This window comes from Cervus canadensis, chromosome 21 (assembly GCF_019320065.1).
Source record: "Cervus canadensis isolate Bull #8, Minnesota chromosome 21, ASM1932006v1, whole genome shotgun sequence".
NCBI lineage: Eukaryota > Metazoa > Chordata > Mammalia > Artiodactyla > Cervidae > Cervus > Cervus canadensis.
Genome location: NC_057406.1, coordinates 4,429,825 through 4,453,610, shown reverse-complemented (window position 1 = coordinate 4,453,610; position 23,786 = coordinate 4,429,825). Strand labels below are relative to the sequence as shown.

The following is a 23,786-nucleotide window of genomic DNA, read 5'->3' as shown; positions in this document are numbered from 1 at the left end:
CGGGAGGCCGGGGACGGGGGCTGTTGAGGTGGGGACACCGACCCGGGAGAATTGTCCACATTCCAAAAACATGTCCACCAACTCAAAATGGACGCCGGGCTGCTCGCCGCCTTTTAAGGGCAGCTTCTCTCCTTCGGCCACTGCGGGAGCCGCGCTGCCCCCCGCCTCGGCCTCCAAGACCCTGGCCCCTTCTTCCCAGAAGCAGGGGGTGGGCGGGTAACTTTGAAGACCGCAGAGACTCCTTTGGGAGTCTGAGTGCGCGGCGCCGAGGCCAGCACTTTTTAGGGTGCTACCCAAGTGCCCGGCGACCCCTCCTAGGCCCCCCACCCCGCCACCCCGGGCGGGGGGCCGGCTCCGGCCCGCTTACTTGTTTGTCGCTGAGCGCGGCGATCCGCGGCTGCCGCTCGTGCAGCTGTTTCTTGAGGTCGCCGTTCTGCGGAAACACGGAGGCGCGGGCTCAGGCCGGCCGCCCCGGGGTGGGGGGTCCAGTGCGCCCGGGGCCCCGCGGGGCCGCCGCCCCCCTCCCCCGCCCGAGTTCCCCGGGCCGCGTCCCGCACGCGCGGCGGCCGGGCAGTGCCGCGTGGGGCCGCTTACCTGTGGCTGCCGCCTCATCGGGGCAGCTCGCGGGGCGGGGCGGGGGCCGCGGCCACCCGGCGGCGCGCCCCGAGCCGTGCAAGTTTGCAGGCCCGGGTGCGTGTGCGAGGGAGTGTGAGTGTGTGCCGGGGGGAGGGGGGAGGAACAAAGAGCCAAGTAAACACGGCGAGTCCGTGTCGAGCAAAGCTCATAAATATTCAAGTCGCGTCCTAATCTCCCCAACACACACATACACACACACGCGCGCGCGCGCGCACGCCGCAACACCGCCCGGGCTCCGGCCGCCGCACCGCTGCTCGCCCAAGCAACAATCGCCAAAACTACTTTTGCAAACTGTGCAGGATTGCACCTGGGGGGTGGGGGCGGAGGGGGTGGGCGTACCCCCCACACACAGACACACACCGGGCAAGCGCAAGCAGGGGGCCCTCTCCCGGGACCCTAGTCCTGCAGATCCTGCCCGAGAAAGAGAAGACACTGGGTTCGGGTCCCACGCGTCCCCGATCCCTCAAACTGTGCAGGATTGCACGAAACGGGGGGGAGGGGTGCGGCGCAGAGGGGAAGCCCAAAGGGGAGTCCGTTCATGTACACACTTCCCCCATCCCTGGGGCAGCAGGCTCAAAGGAGGGGGCCTCTCCAGCTCTGCGCGCCCTGCGACGGAGAAGAGGACGCGGGGCTCCGCAGCCCGGACCCCGGACCCCGGGCTCCCGAAGCCAGCAGCCCCCGACCGCCTACCTGGTGGCGCGCGAGTTCCACGGCGAGCGCCTCGGGCCGGCTCTGCAGCTCCATCTCGGCAACTTGGGCAGCACTTTGCGCTCACTTTGGCCCCGGCTCCCGGGGAGTTGCGCGGCTCCGCGGGAGTCGGGGCTGACGCGGGCGGATCGGGTCTCCCTGGATGGTGCGGGGGGCGCGGGGGTTGGACACGAGCCCCCTCCCCCACGACCGAAAAGGGAGGGAGGGGGTCTGGAGATGGGGGGGAAAGAAAGGCGGCCGCGCGCCCCCCCAACTCCTCAGGCAGCCCGGCAAGTTGCGCCGGGTCCCTGGGCTGCAGGCGCGGCCCGGCGCATGGCCCCCCCCACCCCCGGCCCCGGCGCCGGGAGCCCCAGCGCAGCCCCCGCGCGAGCTGCCAGGAGGCAGGGACTATATTTCCTCCGGCGCGCGCCTGGATCTCGCTGGGGCCTCGGCAAAGTTGTGCCTCGGCACGATGCTTATTCAGGCAGTGCCCGGATGCAGCGGGCCGGGGCGGCGGGGGGCGGGGCCCGAGCGCGAGCCCGCCCCGGCCAGGCCCCGCCCCCGGCCCGGCCCCGCCCCATGCGCCCCTCCCCCGTCCTGCCCGCGCGTGCGCATTGCCGCCCCGCCGCGACCCGGCGCCCGAAGCGCAGAACAAAAGTGGCTCCTGGCGGCTCCCCCGGCCACTTCTCTTCTTCTCCGCCCCCACCTCCAGCCAAACCCTCGGGAAACGGGACGCCCACCGCATCAGCCCGGGGTCGGGACACTTTCCGATGGGACGGGAGATGGCCCACTTTCCCATTCCTAGTCTCCTCTGGCTCTCGCCTCATCCCTGTTTGCCCGTCTTCTACTTATTTTAAGTTGTCTTCCATCCACTCCTGCCCCCTGCACACTCGGCGCTGCCACTCAGGAGATTAACTTAGTCAGGTCGCCAGATTCCTCCACCGCCTGATGGCCACCGTGTTGTTTAAACAGTCTGAAAATTGATCTCTTGACTGTGCCTTTAATGATTTTTTTTCTTTTTTTTTTTTACACTCACAATTAAATTCTCAACAGATGTCATTGGAATTTTTTAAGACTGGTGTTAAACATCGTAGACGTGCCGGGTCAATGTGACATGAAACAATTATAACCACAGCTGCGGACATCGCATTTTAGAACTCCCAGCCCCACAGCCAGGAGGTTGACGTCTCTGGGTGGATATAGCATCGTGGAGTTACCATCTTCATCAATTAACGTTGGAAAGCTTTGTGCCCTGTTGGTAGCATCCTACTATGTTTGAGAGAAGCTGGGGAGAAATGGTGCAACCATATTACTCAAGCTAAACTGTTAAATGTTTACACTGATAAATTACTATAGGTTCAGATTCCTCTGCAGCACACAAAATACCCCAGTGAACGCAGGCAACAAATGCCCCTTTCAGCATATGCCAACATGCCGCTCCCTTGCTTCTACTGTCTGCAGAAGTTTTTGGAATTTTTTTTCAGGTCGGGACCCTAATGTCCTTCTGGCCTCCTATTCAGGGCATTTGGCGGTGACTTCTGTGTTTGTTGGGCCTCGAAAGACTGGGGGCTTCTTCTCCCCAACCCCAGCACTAGCCTTTAGGAGGCCCTTAAGTGAGGAATCGCTGTGATTTCTCTGCGAGCTTTGCTGAAGACTCACAAAACCATGGCCTGTCCTAAGTACCGTCATGGGTTTGGTCGAGCAGGGCTCACCAAATGCAGTAAAAAAAAGGCTAGCTCTGGCTCCTTCCATTCCAGGTTCAGCCCAGCTTGAATGGGGTCCCCTCTACCTAGCGCTTTATCTGGGCAGCCAGGTAAAGTGGACTGCCCACGCATCTGTGTTCCCAGAGCCAGAGTGACAGGGTTCCCACTGTAATCTGTAAATGTCACTGGGTTTTAGTAAAATTTCACAATAAGTTCATTGACCATGTATGTAATTGAATCAACAGAGAGGATGTTCAAGTTGTCCGTAACCTGCACAGAGTCAGGGAGATGCTGACCAGGGCCAGCCCTGTTTACAAGTTTACATTATTTAATCTGAGTTACCGTGATGATCCTGTACATGCCCCACTGTCGTTTTCAGAGTTACCCGGATCCTGAGCCCGCAACAAATGCCAGGGGCTGGGTGCTCTCTGACAGAGAGGGAATTGGTTATGTGGAGGGAGAGAAACTTACCAGGAATCCTTGGCTGCTGCTGCAGACGCACTTTACCCTGTAAGTGACCGGCACACCAGCCCATCCTCCCTGGGCCCATGTTACGCTCTCCATCAGAATGCCCTTTCTCTCAGAACCCGCTTTTTAAAGTCCTCTTGGCCCTCCAAGATTGACTTCAAACGCCGCCTTTTCTGGGAACTTCTAATTTCTGCACATCAGTTCTTTACTCCTCCCTCTAGAGACTCACCATGAAGAACTTATGTTCAAGGGGGACTTCTGCCCCATAATCGAGGCCATGGCTTCCCTGCTGTGGCCTGAGCTGAACTGGAGCCTGGCTTGTGTGCAGGACACAGTACAATAAGCCCCTCCTTAAGAACCTTCACGGTGTCAACTTTCAAAGAGGTGACCATGCGTTCCGTCAACATCAGGTATGAGCAGAATGGCAGCTTGCCCTCTGTCTGCTCTCCCAGGTGGCTCAGTGGTAAAGAATCCACCTGCTGATGCAAGGGACACAAGAGACTTGGGTTTGATCCCTGGGTCGGGAAGCGTCCCTGGAGGAGGAAATGGCAGCCCTTTCCAGTGTTCTTGCCTGGGAAATCCCATAGACAGAAGGGCCTGGTGGGCAACAGTCCATGGGCTCTCAAAGAGTTGGACATGACTGAGCAGGCACACAAGCCTCTGTCTCCTATTGCTGACGATCCTTCAGCTCCACCATCTTACTCTTCTTTTTTTTTCATCTTCCTCTTCTTGACTGTTCAATGCCAGCCCCTGTGTGCCAGCTATTGTACTGTGCTACTGTGCTTTTCAAGGTACTGTACTGTAAGGTTAAAACTGCTTTCTTTAGTTTTTCAGTTTGTTTTTTATGTATTATTTGTTTGGTAAATATTATCAACCTATTACAGTACAGTATAGTACAGTACAGAATTATGTAGCCGATTGTGTTAGCTGGGTACCTAGGCTAACTTTGTTCGACTTACAAACAAACTGGACTTACGAATGTGCTCTTGGAACATAACCCATTCATGTGTAAAGGACTGACTGTGGATATTGAAGGGAGGAACAGAGTAGGGGCTAAAGCCAAGTAGATGCTTACCTGATGAATAAGTGAGTGAGGGGATGGGAGAATGAATGAATGCTAAAAGGGAGATGTGCTTAGTTGCTCAGTCATGTCTGACTCTTGCGACCCCATGGACTATAGCCTACCAGGCTCCTCCGTCCATGGGATTCTCCAGGCAAGAGTACTGGAGTGGGTTGCCATTTCCTTCCCCAAAAGGGAGATACATTTCATTTTTGGAAAGGTGGGCTGTTAACCATGACCACAGACGTGAGCAGTGTTGGCAGTTCATCCCGGCGTCCAGATGTCTCTTCACTTGCATTGTGATCAGGCGTACTGAGCCTGGGTTTGGATATCTGGGTTTGAGACTTGGGTCTACCCCTTAAGAGCCTCCAATCTTGGGCAAGTTTCTCAACATCTCCTAGCCTTCGTAACCACAGGTTACCCCCAGACCCACTCAGTTCCTCCTGGCCCTGGACGTTGGCTGCTTGCTCATTGGAGAGTCCCAGTCACAGCCCCTGCCCCTTAACTGGCCTTAAAGTGAGGGCCGGCCTTCAGCACAGCCTCCTCCGTCCCATGCCGACCCCAGGACAAGCTGCAGTGGCTCCATCACCATGTGGTCCAGCCCTGGGGACCCTGCAGCTCCTGCCTCTTCTGGCTTTCCTTTTTTTTTTTCAGTTTCAAACAATTTATTAAAACACAAAAACATTTCCAGGAAAAGATCTAATTTGGAGAATGAAAAATTAACCCATGGTAAGGAAAATACAAGTCATACACTGAACAGAGGAGAACAGACAAGGCAACCACGCTTTGTAGAACTCAGGACAACACTCTAGGCTTGTGAAAGCTTCCTAAACATGTCCAGAGTTATCATGTGTAGAAAACTGTAATTAAAGTAAGGTAGTTTTTATTAGTTGTATAATCTAAAAGTATGGGTCAATTTTGGACTTTATCTCCAAAAAGGCCTCACGGTTCTCCCTGGAATACATGTTCCTTGAGATGCCGACTAGAGTTCCCATTTATGGGAAATATGTTCTTTTTCCACACAGTGAAACTAGAAAAATTATATCAAAGAGAAATCTTTTTCTCTAATCTCCTTCAATAGCTCAGAAATGCAATACTTGGGAAATGTAATTTTTCAACTCAGACTTCAAAAAGCTTATGGCTTGGCATCAGATTTTTCGAAAAGTGAAGAACTGTCTGAACCACCATACTCTCCTCAAATCCTGTTTCAAACTTTTTCACGTAGCGCTACTTTTATTTTGTGAAGGTAGACTTCAATCTAATGACAGTCTAGACTGAGCCCTGCACGATGCACAAGCAAGTCACAGCACGCTTCAAGCCAAAAGAAGTGATCGATCTTCTGTTTTTGTCAAAATCGTATGACAATTGTCTGTAAAAAATTAACTAGGATTTATATGTGCCCAGTGAAGAACCCACAGAATGTTGTCTTACGGCACTCTGTGCAAAGTCTTGGTTCTTCCCTTGCTTTTGGCTTCCTCTTCTGAATTTTTCTGGCCACACTGCATGGCATGTGGGGTCTTAGATCCCCCACCAAGTGTCGAAACTGGACCCCTGCAGTGGAAGCACGGAGTCCTAACCACCAGAGCACCAGGGACGTTCCGAAATCTCCCCTTTTCATGAGAACATCAGTCATGTTGGATGAGGGCCTTCCCCAATGACACCCTTTAAACCTGCTCACTTCTGTAAAGACTCCATTTCCAAGTAAGGCCACATTTTGAGGTTAAGACTCCAAGGTGGGAACGTGGGGACACAGTTCCACCCACGGCAGCATGTCTGGAGCTCTGCTCTCTGAGATGGCCAACTGCATGCTGGCTCGGGGACACTCTGCTCATTCATTCACAGCGATTTATTAGGTCCCTGTGTCTGGTACACTCATTAACCTCACCTTAGTTCTTAGTCTTCATGCCTGAGTTTGTGTCTGGTCCCATGGATCGTGCCCAGGAAGTGCAAATGTGCTTCTGTTTGGACCTTTTGCTGATTTCAGTTGGAATCTGCTCCCTGACCTCCCACCCCCCTTCTCCCACTTCCTTCTATTCTGAAGCAATGCATTTCACATGATTTATAACAATAATTTCCATGGTGGCTCAGTGGTAAAGAACCCATCTGCAATGTAGGAGCCTCAGGAGACACGGGTTCAATCCCTGGGTTGGAAAGAAGTATTCTTGCCTGGAGAATCCCATGAACAGAGGAACCTGGCGAGCTACAGTCCATGGGATGCAGAGTCAGACACAACTGAAGTGACTGAGCACTGATAACAGTGAATGGAAGCCAAGACACTCATAAAGAAGGCTGAGCACCGAAGAACTGGTGCCTTTGAACTGTGGTGTTGGAGAAGACTCTTGAGAGTTCCTTGGACAGCAGGGAGATAAAACCGGTCAATCCTATAAGAAATCAGTCCTGAATATTCACTGGAAGGACTAATCCTAAAGCTGAAGCTCCAGTACATTGGCCACCTGATGCGAAGAACTGACTCTTTAGAAAAGACCTTGATGCTGGGAAAGATGGAAGGCAGGAGAAGGGGATGATAGACAATGAGATGGTTAGATGGCATCACCAACTTGATGACATGAGTTTGAGCAAGCTCTGGGAGTCGGTGATGGACAGGGAAGCCTGGTGTGCTGCATGCAGTCCATGGGGTTGCAGTGTCGGACACGACTGAGTGACTGAACTGGCTGACTGAAGGTAATTGTCAGAGCCCCCGAGGCACTGAGGCCAGGATGACGCCTTGAAGGCTCTGTCTTGCACAAAGTCTCTAGGGATCCTTGAGTGATTATCCTCTGAACTGTAAGGGTCCTTCCTTCACCAGCTCTCAAAGGAAACCCTCGCTCAAGGTCAGGGGAGCTGGCCCGGAGCTCCGTCCTCCTGGGTTCCCCTCTTAGATCTCAGCCAGACATTGATTGACTACAGTTTGACATTTTTGTTTCAAATACAGTTATTCCAAGAAGTCTCAAAGCTTTTGCCTGCAGAAACTTTTGCTGATCCACAACGCATTTCTAAACTACACACTTATTGACAAGTTGGCTAAAGAGTAAGGATGGGCTTCCCTGATTGCTCAAACAGTAGAGAATCCACCTGCAATGCAGGAGACCCGGATTCAATCCCTGGGTTGGGAAGATCCCCTGGAGGAGGAAATGGCAACCCGCTCCAGTATTCTTGCCTGGGAAATCCCACGGACAGAGGAGCCTGGTGGGCTACAGTCCGTGGGGTCGCAAAGAGTCGAACACGACTGAGTGACTTTTGCTTTCACTTTCATTTATTTGGTTATGCTGGGTCTTGGTTCCAGCATGCAGGATCTAGTTCCCTGAAAGTGAAAAGTGAAAGTCTCTCAGTTGTGTCAGACTCTTTAGACCCCAGGGACCATACAGTCCATGGAACTCTCCAGGCCAGAATCCTGGAATGGGTAACGTTTCCCTTCTCCAGGGGATCTTCCCAACCCACGGATCGAACCCAGGTCTCCTGCACTGCAGGCAGATTCTTCACCAGCTGAGCCACAGGGGAGGCGCCTGCCCAGGGATCAGACCTGGGCCCCTTGCATTGAGAACATGGAGTCTTAGCCACTGGACCACCAGAAAAGGCCCTCACCTTGTCTCCCTTATTAAAAGCATATTTTTCATTTACTTTTTTCTTTTGTGGTGAGGACACGTGGCAGGAGATCTACCCTGTTGGCAGAACTTTGTTCTCAACGCAGCATTGCCAGCTCTAGGTCCTAGGTTCCACTGCAGAGCTCACGTCGGTTCCTCTGTCTCAGCCCCAGCGAACACCTCTGTTTCACTGAAAGGAATGTCCACTGGGCTACAGTAGAGAATTGGAACCAGGAAGGTGGTGCTTGGGAGACCAGAATTAGTGCTTGCAGAGGGCTTTCAAGTGCCTGCCCTGACTGGGTGTGTTAGGTACATTATTTGATTGTCTCTTCACAGTAGCCCAGGGAAATTAGGACATGATGCCCCATTTACAGATGGGAAAGTGAGGTGCAGTGATGTGAACTCACCCAGTCACCTCTCTTGGGTGCTGGGAGCCCTGTATTTGAACCCGGTCTGCTGGATCCCAAGATACCAGCTCTCAGTAATTCAAGATAAGGAAGCCCTGAAGGAAGGCTTTCAGGACCCCCAACAGGAGGAACGGGCGCTGAGCAGTGGGAACCGGCGAGCCTGTGGTGGTCTGGGCAGTGTGGCCCCATCTCCATGTCCCCAGTGGAGCATCTCTGCACCACCTCCCAGCACGAAGTTCTCTGGGAAGGACAGAGTGGGGAGGTGATAACTGGCCATCTAAGAAACCAGTGTCAAGGCCTGGCAGGTGGCCACAGGCTCCTGGTTTCACCTCTGGGAGTTTGGGGGGCTTCCCTATTGGCTCAGATGGTAAAGAATCTGCCTGCAATGCAGGAAACCTGAGTTTCGTCCCTGGGTCGGGAAGATCCCCTGGAGAAGGAAATGGCAGCCCACTCCAGTACTCTTGCCTGGAGAATCCCATGGACAGAGGAGCCTGGCGGGCTACAGTCTGTGGGGTCACAAAGAGTCAGACATGACTGAGCAAATTTTATGCCACACTTCACTTGTTAAAAGTGGTTGAGGCGGCATCAAATGAGAAAGTGGCCAGGGATGGACAGAGTCCCCCGCCCCCGGGTGGGTCCCTGATGGCCCGGAGCCTCACTGTGGGTGCCCCAAGGGCAAATTCCACCGCACAACGGGAGTCGAGTCTCAGCCCCACCTGAGAGTGCTTCTGTCCCAGAGCTTCTGTCATTGGTGTCCATCTAATTAGTACTTTCACACCCACATCCTCAGAGGCTCTAAGTCAGCTGTGAGGTTCCTGTTGGAGACCCCGTGGGTGCGCTGCCCGTGCATGAAGGATGCCCTTTACAAGGAGGGAGGGAACACACAGCATGGGGGGCGGCAGGAAGGGGGACAAGCCCCTGGTCTCTCTCACCTGTGCGCCCGGAAGACCCAACAAACCCAAGGGTGGAATTGGTCCTCTGGTTTCCTCTCACATTTGGTGATGGCTTTTGAAAATTATTTGTTTACGGTTGCATGCAGTCTTTCTCCAGTGGTGAAGAGCAGGGCACACTCTCTAGCTGCAATGCAAGCGTTCCTCACCGCAGTGGCTTCTCTTGTGGCGGAGCACAGGCTCTAGAGTGGAGGCTCGGTACTTGAGGCTTAGTTGTCCCGTGTGCCCTGCACTGGCGGTGGATTCTTAACCACTGGACCGCCAGGGACGTCCCTGGTGATGGTTTTACTTCCAGACTTCCAAGCCAGCAGTGATTCGGAGCCTGGAACCTTTCTGCAGAGCAAGAGTGGAAGTTATTTTTCACTTGTCTGACCCCGAGTCTGGTTCCTCTCTCCGTGTGCAAGCCAAAGCGCACCCAGGGGAGTGAGGGGTGATTACTGGGGAACAGGGTGAGAAAGGGCTGGGTCCTGCTCCACATGACAGATGGCGTGCGGGAGGGACGACACCGTCAGCCCGCCACCGCACAGGAGGTTCCAGAAGAGATGCTGGAGGAGATGTACCCAAGGTGGGGAGCGCCGAGGAGGGAGCCCCCCTCCCCACTGCTGGGTTTCACACTCTGTCATCCCATTGGCCCTCACGAGACCCTGGGGTGGGGGTGGGGAGATTGCTATCACCTCCACTATACCTGGGGATGTTCAGTTCAGTTCAGTTCAGTTCAGTTCTGTCGCTCAGTCGTGTCTGACTCTTTGCGACCCCATGGACTGCAGCACGCCAGGCTTCCCTGTCCATCACCAACTCTTGAAGCTTGCTCAAACTCGGGTCCATTGAGTTGGTGATGCCATCCAACCATCTTATCGTCTGTCGTCCCCTTCTTCTCCCGCCTTCAATCTTTCCCAGCATCAGGGTCTTTTCCAGTGAGTCAGTTCTTTGAATTAAGTGGCCAAAGTGTTGGAGTTTCAGCTTCAGTATCAGTCCTTCCAATGAATACTCAGGACTGATCTCCTTTAGGATGGAGTGGTTGGATCTCCTTGCAGTCCAAGGGACTCTGAAGAGTCTTCTCCAACACCACAGTCCAAAAGCATGGGGAATACATGGGGAAGCTGAGGCTCACAGCAATTGGATCCTTTACAAGTCACCTAATTGGTAGCTGAGGATTGAGATTGTGGAGTTCCGGGCTTGAGTCAGCTCTGTTGCTTTCTGGTTGCAGCCCTGGGGGCAGGGCCTCGCAGGGCAAGGTCCCCAGAGAGCCCTGGAGCGGAGGCAGGGGTGCGCAGGTGTGTGGACACGGGTGTGCCGGGAGAGGGGGGAGGTGGTAGCTTAGCTTGGGTTTGAGCCAGAAGCTGACCCTGAACTAGGATGCCCGTGAAGGAGTTGAGCCGGGAGGTGATCCCTGGGGGGTGACCCCCCAGGGATGATCCCAGGAAGTGTCTGTGGGTTGTGGGAAGGAAGCCCAAACATGGTGACTTAAGAAGCAGGTTACCGTGAAGGGTCACAGGGCTCCCAGTTGTGAGAGCTCAGGGCGAGCCCACAGCTCCTGAGACCGGGGCCTCCCAGATGATCACAGAAGCCTCGGGTGCAGCAGAGGAACACAGCAGGGACTCACCACTGGTGAGGATGCTGCCCCAGGAGGACAGGCCAGTCCCAGCCCTGCCCAAGGGGAGGAGCAGGCGGGCTGAGGACCAGGTGGGGGTTAGGGCGAAGCCCACCCAGGCAGGACTGCTAGGACAGATAGGACTCCCCAAGACTTCTGTGCGTCCAACCTGTGAGCCTGGTCGAACAGCGATTGTGAGACAAACCAGGCTGACGGGCCGAGGGGCAGGTCTGGGAGGGACTGGGGCCGAGGGGGGACCCAGGGGGGACCCGGAGCAGCAGCTGCAGGGCTGAGCACATGGAGAGGAGCTCAGCGCATCTCCATGGCCCCTGAAGTGCTGCCCCAAGTCTGCCCGGACGCTGGCTCTTGGAGGCTGATGATGGGACCCCACGATGACCCTTTGGGGTCCCTTGTTTGTCTTTCCTGAGCAGGAAAGGGAGTTGGGTAGCCCAGCTGGTTGAGGTTGGGTTTTTGTTGTGGGTTTTTTCAGTAAGTCTTTTTTTTAAGAAGAATATTTTTTTGGTGTGGACTATTTTTAAAGTCTTTACTGAACTTGTCATAATATTGCTTCTGCTTTATGTTTTGGTTTTGTGGCCTCAAGGCATGTGGGATCTTAGCACCCAGACCAGAAATTGAACCTGCACTCCCCTGCATTGAAAGGCGAAGTCTTAACCTCTGGAGTCCCCTGAGGTTAGGTATTTGGGGGCTTGGCTGTCACCCACTGGCTGCATGGCGTAGTGGAAGCTATTGCTCTGAGTCTCCCCCTCCATATAAAACGGGGCTCGTCCACTCGTAGACAGTTCCGAAGTGCTACGTGCCAGCTGGAGTGAGTGGAAAGTGAGTGAACTTCCTCCCTATTGGCAACACGTGTGAGCCACGTGGCGGGTGCTGGGACAGACGAGTGCCCGGAGTGCCATGGCGGGGTCAGAACCTGGCCCTCTGGAACTGCCAGTGCTGGGTTCAGCTGGGTCCCCAACACCCACAGGACACCCTGGCAAAGCGGCCGCCTGGAAGAGGTCCTGGCATCAGGCGCCAAGAGGAGGGGCCTTGGAGGTTTGGGGCGAGGAGCGGCGGATCATCAGCAGTCACACAGCCGCCACTGGATGGAGGGTCTCAGCCCCCGACCCTGGAGCCTGGGACGGTGAGCCAGGGTGGAGCCAAGCAGCGGGACCCTCGGGGCGGGAAAAGTGATCGTAATGCAGGTGGACAGGGGAGGGGAGGGGAGTGAGAGAGAGGAGGGCGTCCAGGGCAGCCTTGGGTTTCCGGCCTGGGGGACTGGGTGCTGGAGTGGGGTAGGGTGAGCCAGAGAGGGGAGGTTGGGGACATGACAAGGTCGGGGGTGTCAAGGCCCTACCTTCCCCGAAGCATGTTCTGGGGATGCTTTGTGAACCCTAAACGGCCAGGTCCAGTGCAGGGGCAGGCAGGGGGAGCGAGGTTTGTCGTCAGCCCCTCTTGATCTGTCTCCCTTCACTTTCCTTCCTATATGGGGTTGGATACATCCTCACAAAATTCGCAACCTCCCCAGAACCTCAGAAGGTGACCTTATTTGGAAATAGGGTCATTGCCCATCTCACTAAGCTAAGACGATGTCATCCCAGGGTCGGGTGGGCCCTTCATAGGAGAAATGAAAGTGGGAGAGACGCAGAGACACATGCAGAGAATGTCACGTGACCACGGACCTGGGACTGCTGGCCACACGGAAGCCAAGGGGAGGCGTGGAGCAGATTCCCACCTGGAGCCTTCAGAGGGAGCACGGCCCTGCCAGTGCCTTGATCTTGCATGTCTGGCTCCCAGAACCTTGAGAGGACACGTTTCTGCTGTTTAAAGCTGCCCAACCTGGGACTCTGTTATGGCCACCCCAGGACACCAATGCGCTCCCCATCTTTCCTTCCTCAGCCAGGCCTCATCCTACTGTGAATTCCACCTCTTTCTCGGGGCCACCCCAACTCAAGTCCTGAATCTCCTTGATTGGAGGATTGAGGCTGGATCTAACTCTCCTAATTGGTAGCACCCCAGACTGACTCCGTTTTCCCTGGAGGCTCAGGTGCTAAAGAATCTGCCTGCAGTGCAAAAGACCGTGGTTTGATCCCTGGGTTGGGAAGATCCCCTGGAGAAGGGAACGGCTACCCACTCCAGTATTCTTGCCTGGAGAATCCCATGGACAGAGAAGCCTGGCGAGCTGCAGTCCACGGGGTCGCAAAGAGTCGGACACGACTGAGCAGCTAACACACACAGCCTGGCTTTATCAGATGGCGCTTCACTTATTCCCCAGCAAGCTGAGTTTCACATTCTGCCTCTGGTCCTGATGGGGGAGAAACCGTCTTCAACCTTGGCACTCCACTGTCCTCGAATCCGACTTCCTCTGCCTTCAGTGGCTGGTGTCTGCAGAAGTAGATGGTGAGCTCAATTATTATTCGCATGTTCAGCCCAGATTTTTTCCCATAGTTCATTGAAAACTTTCAAGCACTTTTGAAACAAACCTCTTTTATTCCCCACCCATTCGGTTAGCTGAATGCCACAGCAGCAGCGGCAGAGCGCCTCGCTTCCCGTTGCACCCACCCTGCCTCCCCGCATCTCACTTGAGCCAAATCAGACAGTCCTTGTCAGCATCCTGCACGCCCCAGGTACCCGACAGGCGTTTCAAGTGATAATAACCGGGGGCTTGTTGAGCAAGCGCAGGTTAAATGGCAGGCATCATGATAGGGACTTCCTGTGTGGTCTCATTTTAACCCTTCACCCTCCAACCCCATTATATAGATGAGGAAACTGAGGCCAACTCATCTAATGACTTAGCCAAGGAAGTACGTAATGGTTTCTAACCGAAACTAGACCAGGTCCAAGCTTGGTGTCCGACCGCCCACGTCACAGCTCTGCTGGGCTCACAAAAGATCCCCAATAATGACCTATGTGGGAAGAGAATCTAAGAGTGGATGTGTGTGTGTGTTTAACTGACACACTTTGCCGTACACCTGAAACTCATGCAACATTGCAAGTCAACTAGACTTCAGTAAAAATTAATAAAAAATAAAGAGATGCTTTCCCTCACAGAACAGCCCCAACAAATACTGGCTGGGAGACCGACCACTGTTGCCAGTGGAAAACGCTGTTGGCTGGGAGACAGGGGTACAGGCCCCTAGTCCGGCTGTGTCACCCTCTGCGGAGGACACAGGTAAAAAAATCTTTCAACTGCCATGTGGCTGTCCCTGGCAAAATAGTAGTTATGGAATTACGAGTTATTAATAACATTTCTAATGATGAAATGAGCATCATTACTATTGCAATGAGAGAGGCCAAGAACTAGTGTTAACGGCAATAATGACTCATTTATTGGGGAATTAGAAAACACTTCAAAGTTCGTAAATCGGGGAGGAGTGAGAAAGCTAAGTATATAAGAAAAATGTGAATTTGAAAGTTCTGAAGATTTGCCTGATAGCGGCCAGAGAAGAATTTGAACACAGTTGTTGACCCAGGGCTAGACAGCTGCTGATGTATCCCATCTCCTAAAAACGCAGAACAGGGCTTCCCTGGTGGCTCAGTGGTGAAGCATCCACCTGCCCACACAGGAGACATGGGTTCGATCCCTGGTTTGGGAAGATCCCACACGCCACAGGGCAACTAAGCCCGTACACCCCAATACTGAGCCTGTCTCTGGAGCCGGGGAGCCACAACTACCGAAGCCCATGCACCTACGGCCCGTGCTCCAAAACAAGAGAAGCCAGCGTGATAGAAGCCACGCGTTGCAACTAGAGAGTAGCCCCCACCCTCTGCAACTACAGAAAAAGCCCACGCAGCAATGAAGACCCAACACAGCCAAAAATTAAATACATTAATTAATCAATTAAAAAAAAAAAAAGAATACTGGAGCAGGTTGCCATTTCCTACTCCAGCAGATCTTCCCAACCCGCATCCAGATCAAACCTGCATCTCCGGCGTCTCCTGTGTTGGCAGACGGGTTCTTTACCACTGAGCCACCTGGAAAGCCCTTATTTTCACTTGAGACTCTCAGCATTCTCTGAGGTAGGGCGTCTGGAATTCTTTCCTTCTACCCTCTCCCCTCATCCAAAGGCACCGAGATCCTGGGAGTTTGACACCTCCTCTAAGTGAGCGGACTGTGGAGCTGGGGCCGGGGTCTGGCCTCCCCTGACCCCACACCCGTGTCCTCCCCTTGGACCTGCCCCCTACCAACATCAGCCTTCCCAGCCCCAGTGTCCACTCCTTCAAAATGAAGTCAGTGGGCAGGGGGCCTGTTGCATAAGAGGGTCTCATCAAAATGTTAGTTTCGTCTCCCTTTTGGGGGAGGGAGGGGTGCTGAACCCCATGGCGCTCAAAGATGTGGAGCAGGCGCTGAATTCGCATCCTGATGCCCAGTAAGGGGGGAAGAAGAGCTGGGAGCTGAGCCAGGGCATTTCAGGAGCCCATGTTCACGGCATCTGTAGGCACTTCTCTCACCCAGCCATAGTGGGGTCTCACCTGGGGGCCGGGGCTCCCAGCTGCCCAGGACGCTGCGGGAACTGGAACGGGAGCCTCTTCACCAGGAGCCCCCTTGTTAGGAGCTCTTTCTGCTTGGTGCACAGAAGGAAAGTCAGCTCCATCCACATTCTGCAAATTTCTTCCAAGGAAGCCGGATCGCTAGCCGCACACCCCGTCCTTCTCCAGTCCCAGCGCCAAGAACACTCCACAGCAGGTTCACGCCGACCCCCGTTCCAGGCCCTGTAGAGAATGACCTTGATCTGGGCCGTGTGTCGAGGCCGTTTTCCTTGGCGGCCACAGAATGCGCGTCACACCTGCAACTTGCGGGGCGGCTCATCCTGGGTCTCCTTGACCTGTGGTTTGCAAGCAGAAGAGAGCGCTCTGGTTTGCCAGGGACACCCGTCTCCCTCGGGAACAAGCGTTTGCATTCTCTCTTGTTCGATTGCTTCTAATGGAGGACACGGCCAGTCCCCTAGTCCTGGCTGAGTGGGCCAGAAGCCAGCCCCTGAGCAGAGGACTGGATGGGTTGGTCTGGAAGAGGCGCCCCATCTGGTCTGATCCTCGCGTGACCCTGTGAGGGCGGCGGAGCTGGAGGGGCCTCTGAGCCTTGCTGAGCAGGTGAGAGAACCAAGGCTCAAGAGACGAAAGCGACTGCCAAGGTCCTTGCCGATAAGAGGTGCGGGGTGGAACCATGTCCAGTTTCTGCCGGCTCAAGGCCACCGTACCTCCCACGGCAGGACGCGGCTGAGGATGGAGGGGCTCACCCTGGGCTCGAGCGCCCCCTCAGGTCCCTGCACCCTCCTTGCTCCGTTCTCCCCAAGCCAGGCTCCCGTCTGTAAAATGAAGGGGAAGGGGTCTTGGCCACCACCAGAGACCCTCCCCTTGTCTGCAGCCATCCTGCCTTATTTTCCCAGACCAACCTACCCCCCAAACCCATCTGCTCTCCGAAAATCACTGGCTGCCCCTCCCCAGTCCCGCAGGCCAGCCCTTTATTTCTCTCACTGCCTAGCTAATGACGGGGAGGCTGAGCTTGGGAACCACTAGGGGATACCCCGTGCTGGCCCAGTGGGACCCACAATAGATTTTAAAAGATTTTAAAATCTTTTTTAAAATGTATTATTCAATTCCATTTTTACAGAAATCATTGACTTCTTTTTTAAAAAATGTATTTATTTTTAATTGGAGGATAATTGCTTTACAACATTTTGTTGGTTTCTGCCACACGTCAGCATGAATGAACCATAGGTAAACATGCTCCCTCCCTCTTGAACCCCCCTCCCACCTCCCACCCCATCCCATGCCTCCAGGTTGTCACAGAGCACCGGTTTGAGCAAATTGCCACTGGCGATCTATTTCACAGATGGTGATGTGTGTGTTTCCATGCCACTCTCTCTGTGCGTCCCACCCTCTCCTTCCCCACTGTGTCCCCAAGTCTGTTCTCTGAGTCTGCATCCCTATTCCTGCCCTTGCACATAGGCTCATCAGTACCATTTTTCTAGATTCCATGTATATGCACTAATACATGATAGTTGTTCACTGATTTCTTATACCAAATTCTGGCCGCCCTGAGTTTGTTTTAAGTAGCTAATTATTTGGGGCTGCACTGGGTCTTCATTGGTGAGTGGGTTTTTCTCTAGTTGGGATGAGCAGGGGCTTCTCATTGCAGTGGCTTCTCTTCTTGCAGAGCGTGGCCTCTAGGGCTTGCAGGCTCAGCCGACACAGTGCTCAGGCCTCCTCACCCTGTGGCTCGTGGAGTCCTCCTGGTCCAGGGATCAAACCAGTGCCCCCTGCATTGGCAGGTGGACTCTCAACCACTGGACCCTCAGGGAAGTCCAGCAGCTATTTCTGAATGAAAAAGAAAAGGGAAGGGACACCACACACCAGGCTGCCCCCGGGGCCAAGGAGGACAGCGCTGCTCCTGCCCTCCTGCGTCTCTGATGATGGACGGGCCGCGTGGCCAGGTGTGGTCCTGCCCACCCAGGTGAAGAGATGCCCCTGCTTGTCCCCTGGCGCCTGAGGGTCCCACCCTATATGGTCTCCCTGGGGATCCTCTGTGAAGCTGAGGCGTCAATGGTCAGCCGCATGCCAACATCCCTCCAATCCCCAGAGATTCTGCTGCTAACCATCTCTGTGTGGATGTCCTATACAAGTTTCAAGGCCAACCCGTCCTAAGGAACCTCTTTTCCCTTTGTGTCCGTTCCTTTGTGCCGGGGTTCCATTGGCAAGTGATGTTTCATTCATGGGTGGTACCTGTCCATGGGTGGGTGCCAGTGATCTTCTGGGGTAGGTGACAGTGTTACCTGGGGGCTGTGGTCCAGTGGTGCTGGCAGAAGTGCCCAGTGCTGGGAAGGACCCTGGGTGGCCCTGAATTGGACGGGCTCAGCCTGAAGTCCCACTTACCCCATGTGACTGCGGATGAGTGACCCAGCTCCCTGGCCTTTTACATGCAGATGGTGATGCCACCTCACCCAGGTGATGATGGGACCTCAACAGTGGAGTGTCAGCAGGGCAGAGAGAAGTTCCTGTGGCTGGGCCTTCTGCTGAACAGTGCTCTGGCCTGGCCGACGGGGGCGCGGCCCCAGGAGCTACCCTGGATGCAGAGATGACACGGGCGGCAGCCTGCACCCCAGCTAATACAGGAGTCCCAACGGGGCCATCAAACGGGCACCTGCTGAGGGGCACTGAGCAGCCCTGCCGCGCAAGAGCCGTGGCTTTTAAACTGGTCTCTTCCTCTTTTCTTTAATTTTTAATTTTTTTTCTGGCCACATCACAAGGCTTTCAGGATCTCAGCTCCCCAGTCAGGGATTGAACTCAGGCCATGGCAGTGGTAGCGAGGAGTCCTAACCACTGGGCCCCCAGGGAGCTCCCAGGCTGGTGTCTTCTACTGTCACTGCCATGGGCTTCTCGCTGACCTTGACCGCGGACTGTGCTCCAACCTCCGTCCCTCCCCAGCCTCACTTCCCGTCTCCCCGAAGTGCATCAGTGGCCACAAACCTCCCTCCCTCCAGGGCTCTGCTCCTGGCCTGCAGTGTCTGAGAGCAGCCTCCACGCCTCGCTCACCTGAGCTGGTCCATTCCCCGCCACCAGCCCACCTGCCTCAGCCCGTCCCTCCTGCCGCCAGGATCACCCGGTTTCACATTTAACTTTTCTCTCCTCGCCTTCTTCCCGAGTAGTGTCTCCTGCCCCCACGCTGGAAGCGTCCAGCAGAATCAGCTCTCAGAAGCCTCCTGGGCCTGGCCGGGTCTCTCTCCCAGATCCTTGTGTCTGCACCTGGTCCAAGAAGACTTGCCTACACATCCAGCCGTAGACCTTCCCTCCAGCTTGGATTTGGAGTAGGAAATGGTAGGACCCACTCCAGTCTTCTTGCCTGGGAAAGCTCGTGGACAGAGGAGCCTGGTGGGCTACGGTCCGTGGAGTCGCAAGGGTCAGACATGGCCAAGTTACAAATGGGTAACCTTTCTCAGGGCACCTCCCGCCCCCGAGCCTCCCCCTGTTCCAGCTTTGGTGCCCTTTGTGAATCATGTGCCCCCCTCCCACCCCAGGGCCTCTGTCTGCCCAGGGCCACTGCTCTGCTGTCTGACGGCGGTTACAGCGCCTCTCTGCCGCCCGCAGCTCCGGGATCCCCGAGCTCTGATCTGCCTTCCTGCGGGCAGTGATCTTCCCCCCTCGTGGCTCCGGGCCTGGCATTCCTCTCTCCTCTCTTCCCTAGGCCTGGCTCCTCAGACCAGCAGGAGGGCCCTTGTGCTGCCAACCAGGCCTCTCCCCTGGGGACCCTCCCTCAGATGCAATGCCCGGGGTCTTCCCAGAGTCCCGCCCACCTGCCCACCTGCAAACCTCAGCCCCTTCAAGGGTCTTCCTGTCCCTGGAATTCCCATTCCTGCTGCTGCTCCAGGGCATCCTACCGGATCCTGTCTGTCTGCATCGTCACTGCTTTGGGTGACCCACCCCCATCCCCAGCAGGCAGAGCTCCTCCGAGAGCGACCACCTCCCCCCACCCTGCCAGACGCAGTCCCTCCTGAACCCTGCGGGGCCGCACAGGGCACAGGGCACTCAGGGAGCGCTGGTTCTACACCCAGACCTGAGAAGCCTGCGTGTAAATAATTTTTAATATGTTGAAACACATTAAAAATGCATTAGGAAAGCCGGCTATTTAAAGAATCCCATACGGAATCCTTTTCTGAAAACAAGAACCTCTTCTTAATGGGAATAATCACTCCCTAATTCAAACAGTGCCTGTGTTTGAATCTTCATCGACCATATTGCCTCTCTTAAGAACATCTTACGAGGACCCAGAAACTTTATTCCCGGGGCAGTAATAATGCCTATGAATGGTTAGACCAGAAAAATACCATGGGATATTACCTAAAATTATGTCAAGTGTTCAAAAAAACTATGAAGTCCATTTCTAGGTGTCTTTGCTGGAGCTAAGAGGTTAGGGCTGAGTCAGAACCAGCTGCATAATTTACAGAGCTTGGGACAAAATGAAAATGTGAGCTGCTTGTTCAAAGATAATAAAGATTTACAACACACTCAACAGGAATCTGGGTTCATTGTAACAAGGGGCACAAAATTTGTGGGCTTCCTACGAACAAATATCCAACATGTTTCCCTCTGCCCCTCCACATGGCTGCTAGGTGGGGCCAGTGGGACAGCGCTCAATATTGGAAGTGTTAAGTGGGGGAACTTGCCACTTGGAGCCTGTCTGGTGGCGTGGGTGCACCAGGAGTGCTCTTGTAAAGGATTTGTTCCTTTGTGGCTCAGAAAAAAATAGGTTCTAACTATATTCCATTCTGGAAAAGGCAAGACTATGAAAACAATGAAAAGACCGGTGGTTGCCAGAAGTTTGCAGGGAGATAATACACAGAGTATAGAAGTTTTTATGAGCAATGAAAATACTTCGAATGACATTATAATGAATATATGTCATTACACTTTTGTCCAAATCGATAGGAATGTGCATCATTATCATCTTCATTAAAGTGAACCCTAAGATGAAAAAAACCGATAAAGAGTTTCAAGACGGTGAGAGCAGAGAGTTCAGTCCAGGGTGGACTCATTCTGTGTGCCAAAGCCCGTGCCACTGTCCAGGGCATGTACCCATGAGGCTGGCCATTGACCAAGAAAGGAAGAGATTTTTTAAAAAGTCTTTATTGAATATGTTACAATATTGTATCTGGGTGGTTTTTTTTTTTTTTTTATGTCTTGATTTTTTGGCCACAAGGTATGTAGGATCTCAGCTCCCCAACCGGGAATTGAACCCAACCCTGTGCATTGGACTGGACCACTAGAAAGTCCCAGGAAGAGATTTCTTCCAGGGCCCCACATAGGGGAGTCCTGCCATGGCTGGGAAGCTGCCGTAGGCACTCTTCCGTGGCTCTCAACCCTAGGTTGTGACGATGGTGAATGTCATTTGCCTTGAGATGAGAGAGGAGTCCGAGAGGACAGCCTTGCCAACGCCTTGCCTCTACCCAGTGAAACTGGTTTGATGTGTGACCTTCAGACCTGTAAGAGCATACGTTTGTGCTATTTTAAGCCACTATTTTGGATAATATGTTACAGCAACCATGCTGGTGTTGTTCAGTGGCTCAGTCGTGTCCAACTCTTTGCGACCCCACGGACTACAACACGCCCGGCTTCCCTGTCCTTCACCATCTCCTGGAGTTTGTTCAAACTCATGTCCGTTGAGTCGGTGATGCCATCCAACCATCTCATCCTCTGTCGCCCCCTTCTCCTCCTGCCCTTAGTCTTTCCCAGCATCAGGGTCTTTGCCAAACAGTCAGCTCTTCGAATCAGGTAGCCGAAGTACAGCAGCCAGAGGAGCTGGGGTCAGGGCTGGACACCGGCTGTGTGGGCCCATCTTGATCTTAGGGTCACTCAGGCAGCTTCTCCCTTCTCGATCGCCCCCCTCTGCCTTTGCATGCCAAAGCGGCTCTTCTGTCCCAAGGTTGCCAAATGATCGTTTGCCGCCAAATCTCTGTCTCTGTGCAGGTGGCCTCCCTCACCTGCACTGTCCAGGTGCCAATCTGTGAGGTCATCCGCCAAGAGAAGCGAACAGAACAGAATCCCACCCCCACGCCCTCTCCTCCCCCAGGTCTGGGGGCCTGGGTGGATGGCCCCCGCCCGTGCGGCTCTCACGCCCACAGACAGTCTGTCCCTGGGCCCCACCGCGAAGTGGCTCTCCATGTGTCCACCACTACCCGGGCACTTACCTCCCCTGGAGACCTCCCGTGGCCCTGCTGCCCGGGCCCCCCTCCTTTCAGCTCGTTTATCAAACAGGCACCTGTCCCTCCCCAGCTCAAAGTCGGCGGCCCCGGGATGGAGAGCTCCTGAGAGCTGACGCCCCCCCTCCCAGCCTCCAATCACTCCAGCCACGTGGCCCACCAGCGGTCCCTCATGGTCCCCAAGCTCACCCGTGCTCACCCCCAGGCCTCTGCACTGCCCCTCTCCCTCCCCCTCCTCCTGCCTGCCTGGCCGCTTCTATTTTTTGATTTCTGGCTAAAGGGGTGGTTTTCTGGCAGAGCACGCAGCGTGGGAATCCACCGGAATCTATTCTGCCTGCTGGAAGAGCTGTGAGCACCCGTGACATCACGGTGGAGGAGACGTCAGGTGGTCAGCAGGGGCGCAGTGTGGTGGCAGGAGCTTCGGGTGTGATGCTTGTGGCCCTGGTCGGCCTGCTCCTTCTGCAGACCCGCCTGGCTGCAGTCTGTCCCCTTCCAGGCATAGTCCTTTTTCCCTGACACGCCCAGCACTTAGGTCCCTGGCTGGCAGAGGTCTAGCCTGTTTCCAGCTGCTGGTCGCCCCCTCGGTCCCCCGTCCGCCCCCACCAGAGCACAGACAGCCCCCATCCTCATTTATCCCACACAGCACCCCTCCCCCAGGACCCTGAATTCTGCAGATGTTCTCAGCTTCCCTCAGGCCGGGCACGTCCTCACCTGCAGGTGGTGGGGAGGGGAGGATAGATGCAGAAGCTAAAAAGAAATGGTACAAATGAACTTATTTACAACACAGAAACAGTCTCACAGACTTAGAGAATGAAATTATGGTTACCAGTGGGCAAGGGTGGAGGAGAGGGACAGTTAGGGAGTTTGGGATGGACATGCACACACAGCTATATGTAAAATGGATCACCAGCAGGGACTACTGTAAAGCACGTGGAACTCTGCTCAACGTTATGTGGCAGCCTGGATGGGAGGGGAGTTTGGAGGAGAACGCATACATGAATATGTACGACTGAGTCCCTTTGCTGCTCACCTGAAACTACAAAATCATTAATTGGCTATTCAGTTCAGTTCAGTCGCTCATTTGCGCAGTCAGAAAGGATGACAGCATGCCAGGCCTCCCTGTCCACCAACACCCAGAGCTTGCTCAAACTCGTGTCCATCGAGTCAGTGATACCATCCAAGCATCTCATCCTCTGTTGTCCCCTTCTCCTTCTGCCTTCAATCTTTCCCAGCATCAGGGTCTTTTCCAATGAGTCAGTTCTTCACATCAAGTGGCCAAAGTATTGGAGTTTCAGCTTCAGCATCAGTCCTTCCAATGAATATTCAGGACTGATTTCCTTTAGGATTGACTGATTTGATCCTATATTCCAATATAAAATAAAAAGTTTTTTTTTAAAAAGCAAAATAGTGAGGATGTGATTAAGATCCTTCCCAGCTCTGAGGTCCTTGAATCAGAGCCTCACTGGGGGACGAAGGAAGCATGGGCTGACAGGTTTAGTTCAGATCCATTCAGCTGTGGGACCTTAAGTAAATTACTTAACCTCTCTGAGATATCCATCCCCAATCCCTCTCAATCTCCCCCTACCCCAGGAATAATAATCCCTGGCTGGCAGAGGAGTTCTGGGAAGCAGAGAGAATGGCTGTGAAGAGTCTAGGAGATTACTGGTACTAACTAAACAGCAGCTATAATTACAATCATTATGAGAATTCTGAGCTATTTCAACTCCACAGTTAAAGGGGGACATTTTAAAAGTTCAAAGCCATTTAAGATGAATCAGGTACAGTGCACACGGTCACTGTCTCCCAGGGTGAATTATTTGTCCTGAAAGGGGTGATCGATAGAGATTACTGGCTTGCAGAAGGAAATAAGTTTCAAAGAACCCCATCAGCACGTCTACTTTTAATTAGGTACCATTTTTCTCTGTTCACCTAGAAAGAACTAACGCCTGGGTTTGCAGGGGTGAGGTGGATTGCGAGGGGGGTGACAGCTTAGAGGATTCCTGCAGATTACA

The 23,786-nt window shown here is 54.2% G+C and overlaps 1 protein-coding gene and 1 pseudogene across 2 annotated transcripts in view; one reads left to right on the top strand and one right to left on the bottom strand.

Moving 5' to 3' along the window:
* PHF21B (PHD finger protein 21B) overlaps positions 1-1,802 on the bottom strand; it is an 81,574-nt gene extending 79,772 nt beyond the window's left edge. The window contains exons 1-2 of one of the 2 annotated variants that reach the window (XM_043441624.1): positions 1,327-1,802; positions 368-433 (exon numbers count right to left, since the gene is read on the bottom strand). In XM_043441624.1, the coding sequence (XP_043297559.1) occupies positions 368-433; positions 1,327-1,380 (120 nt within the window). In that variant the 5' untranslated portion in view covers positions 1,381-1,802. Of the gene's footprint in view, positions 1-367; positions 434-594; positions 777-1,326 lie in introns of those variants that run through there. The other variant, XM_043441625.1, reaches the window with a different exon arrangement.
* Positions 1,803-20,046: 18,244 nt separating this feature from the next.
* On the top strand, positions 20,047-20,158 carry LOC122424131 (annotated as a pseudogene).
* The last annotated feature ends 3,628 nt before the right edge of the window (positions 20,159-23,786 follow it).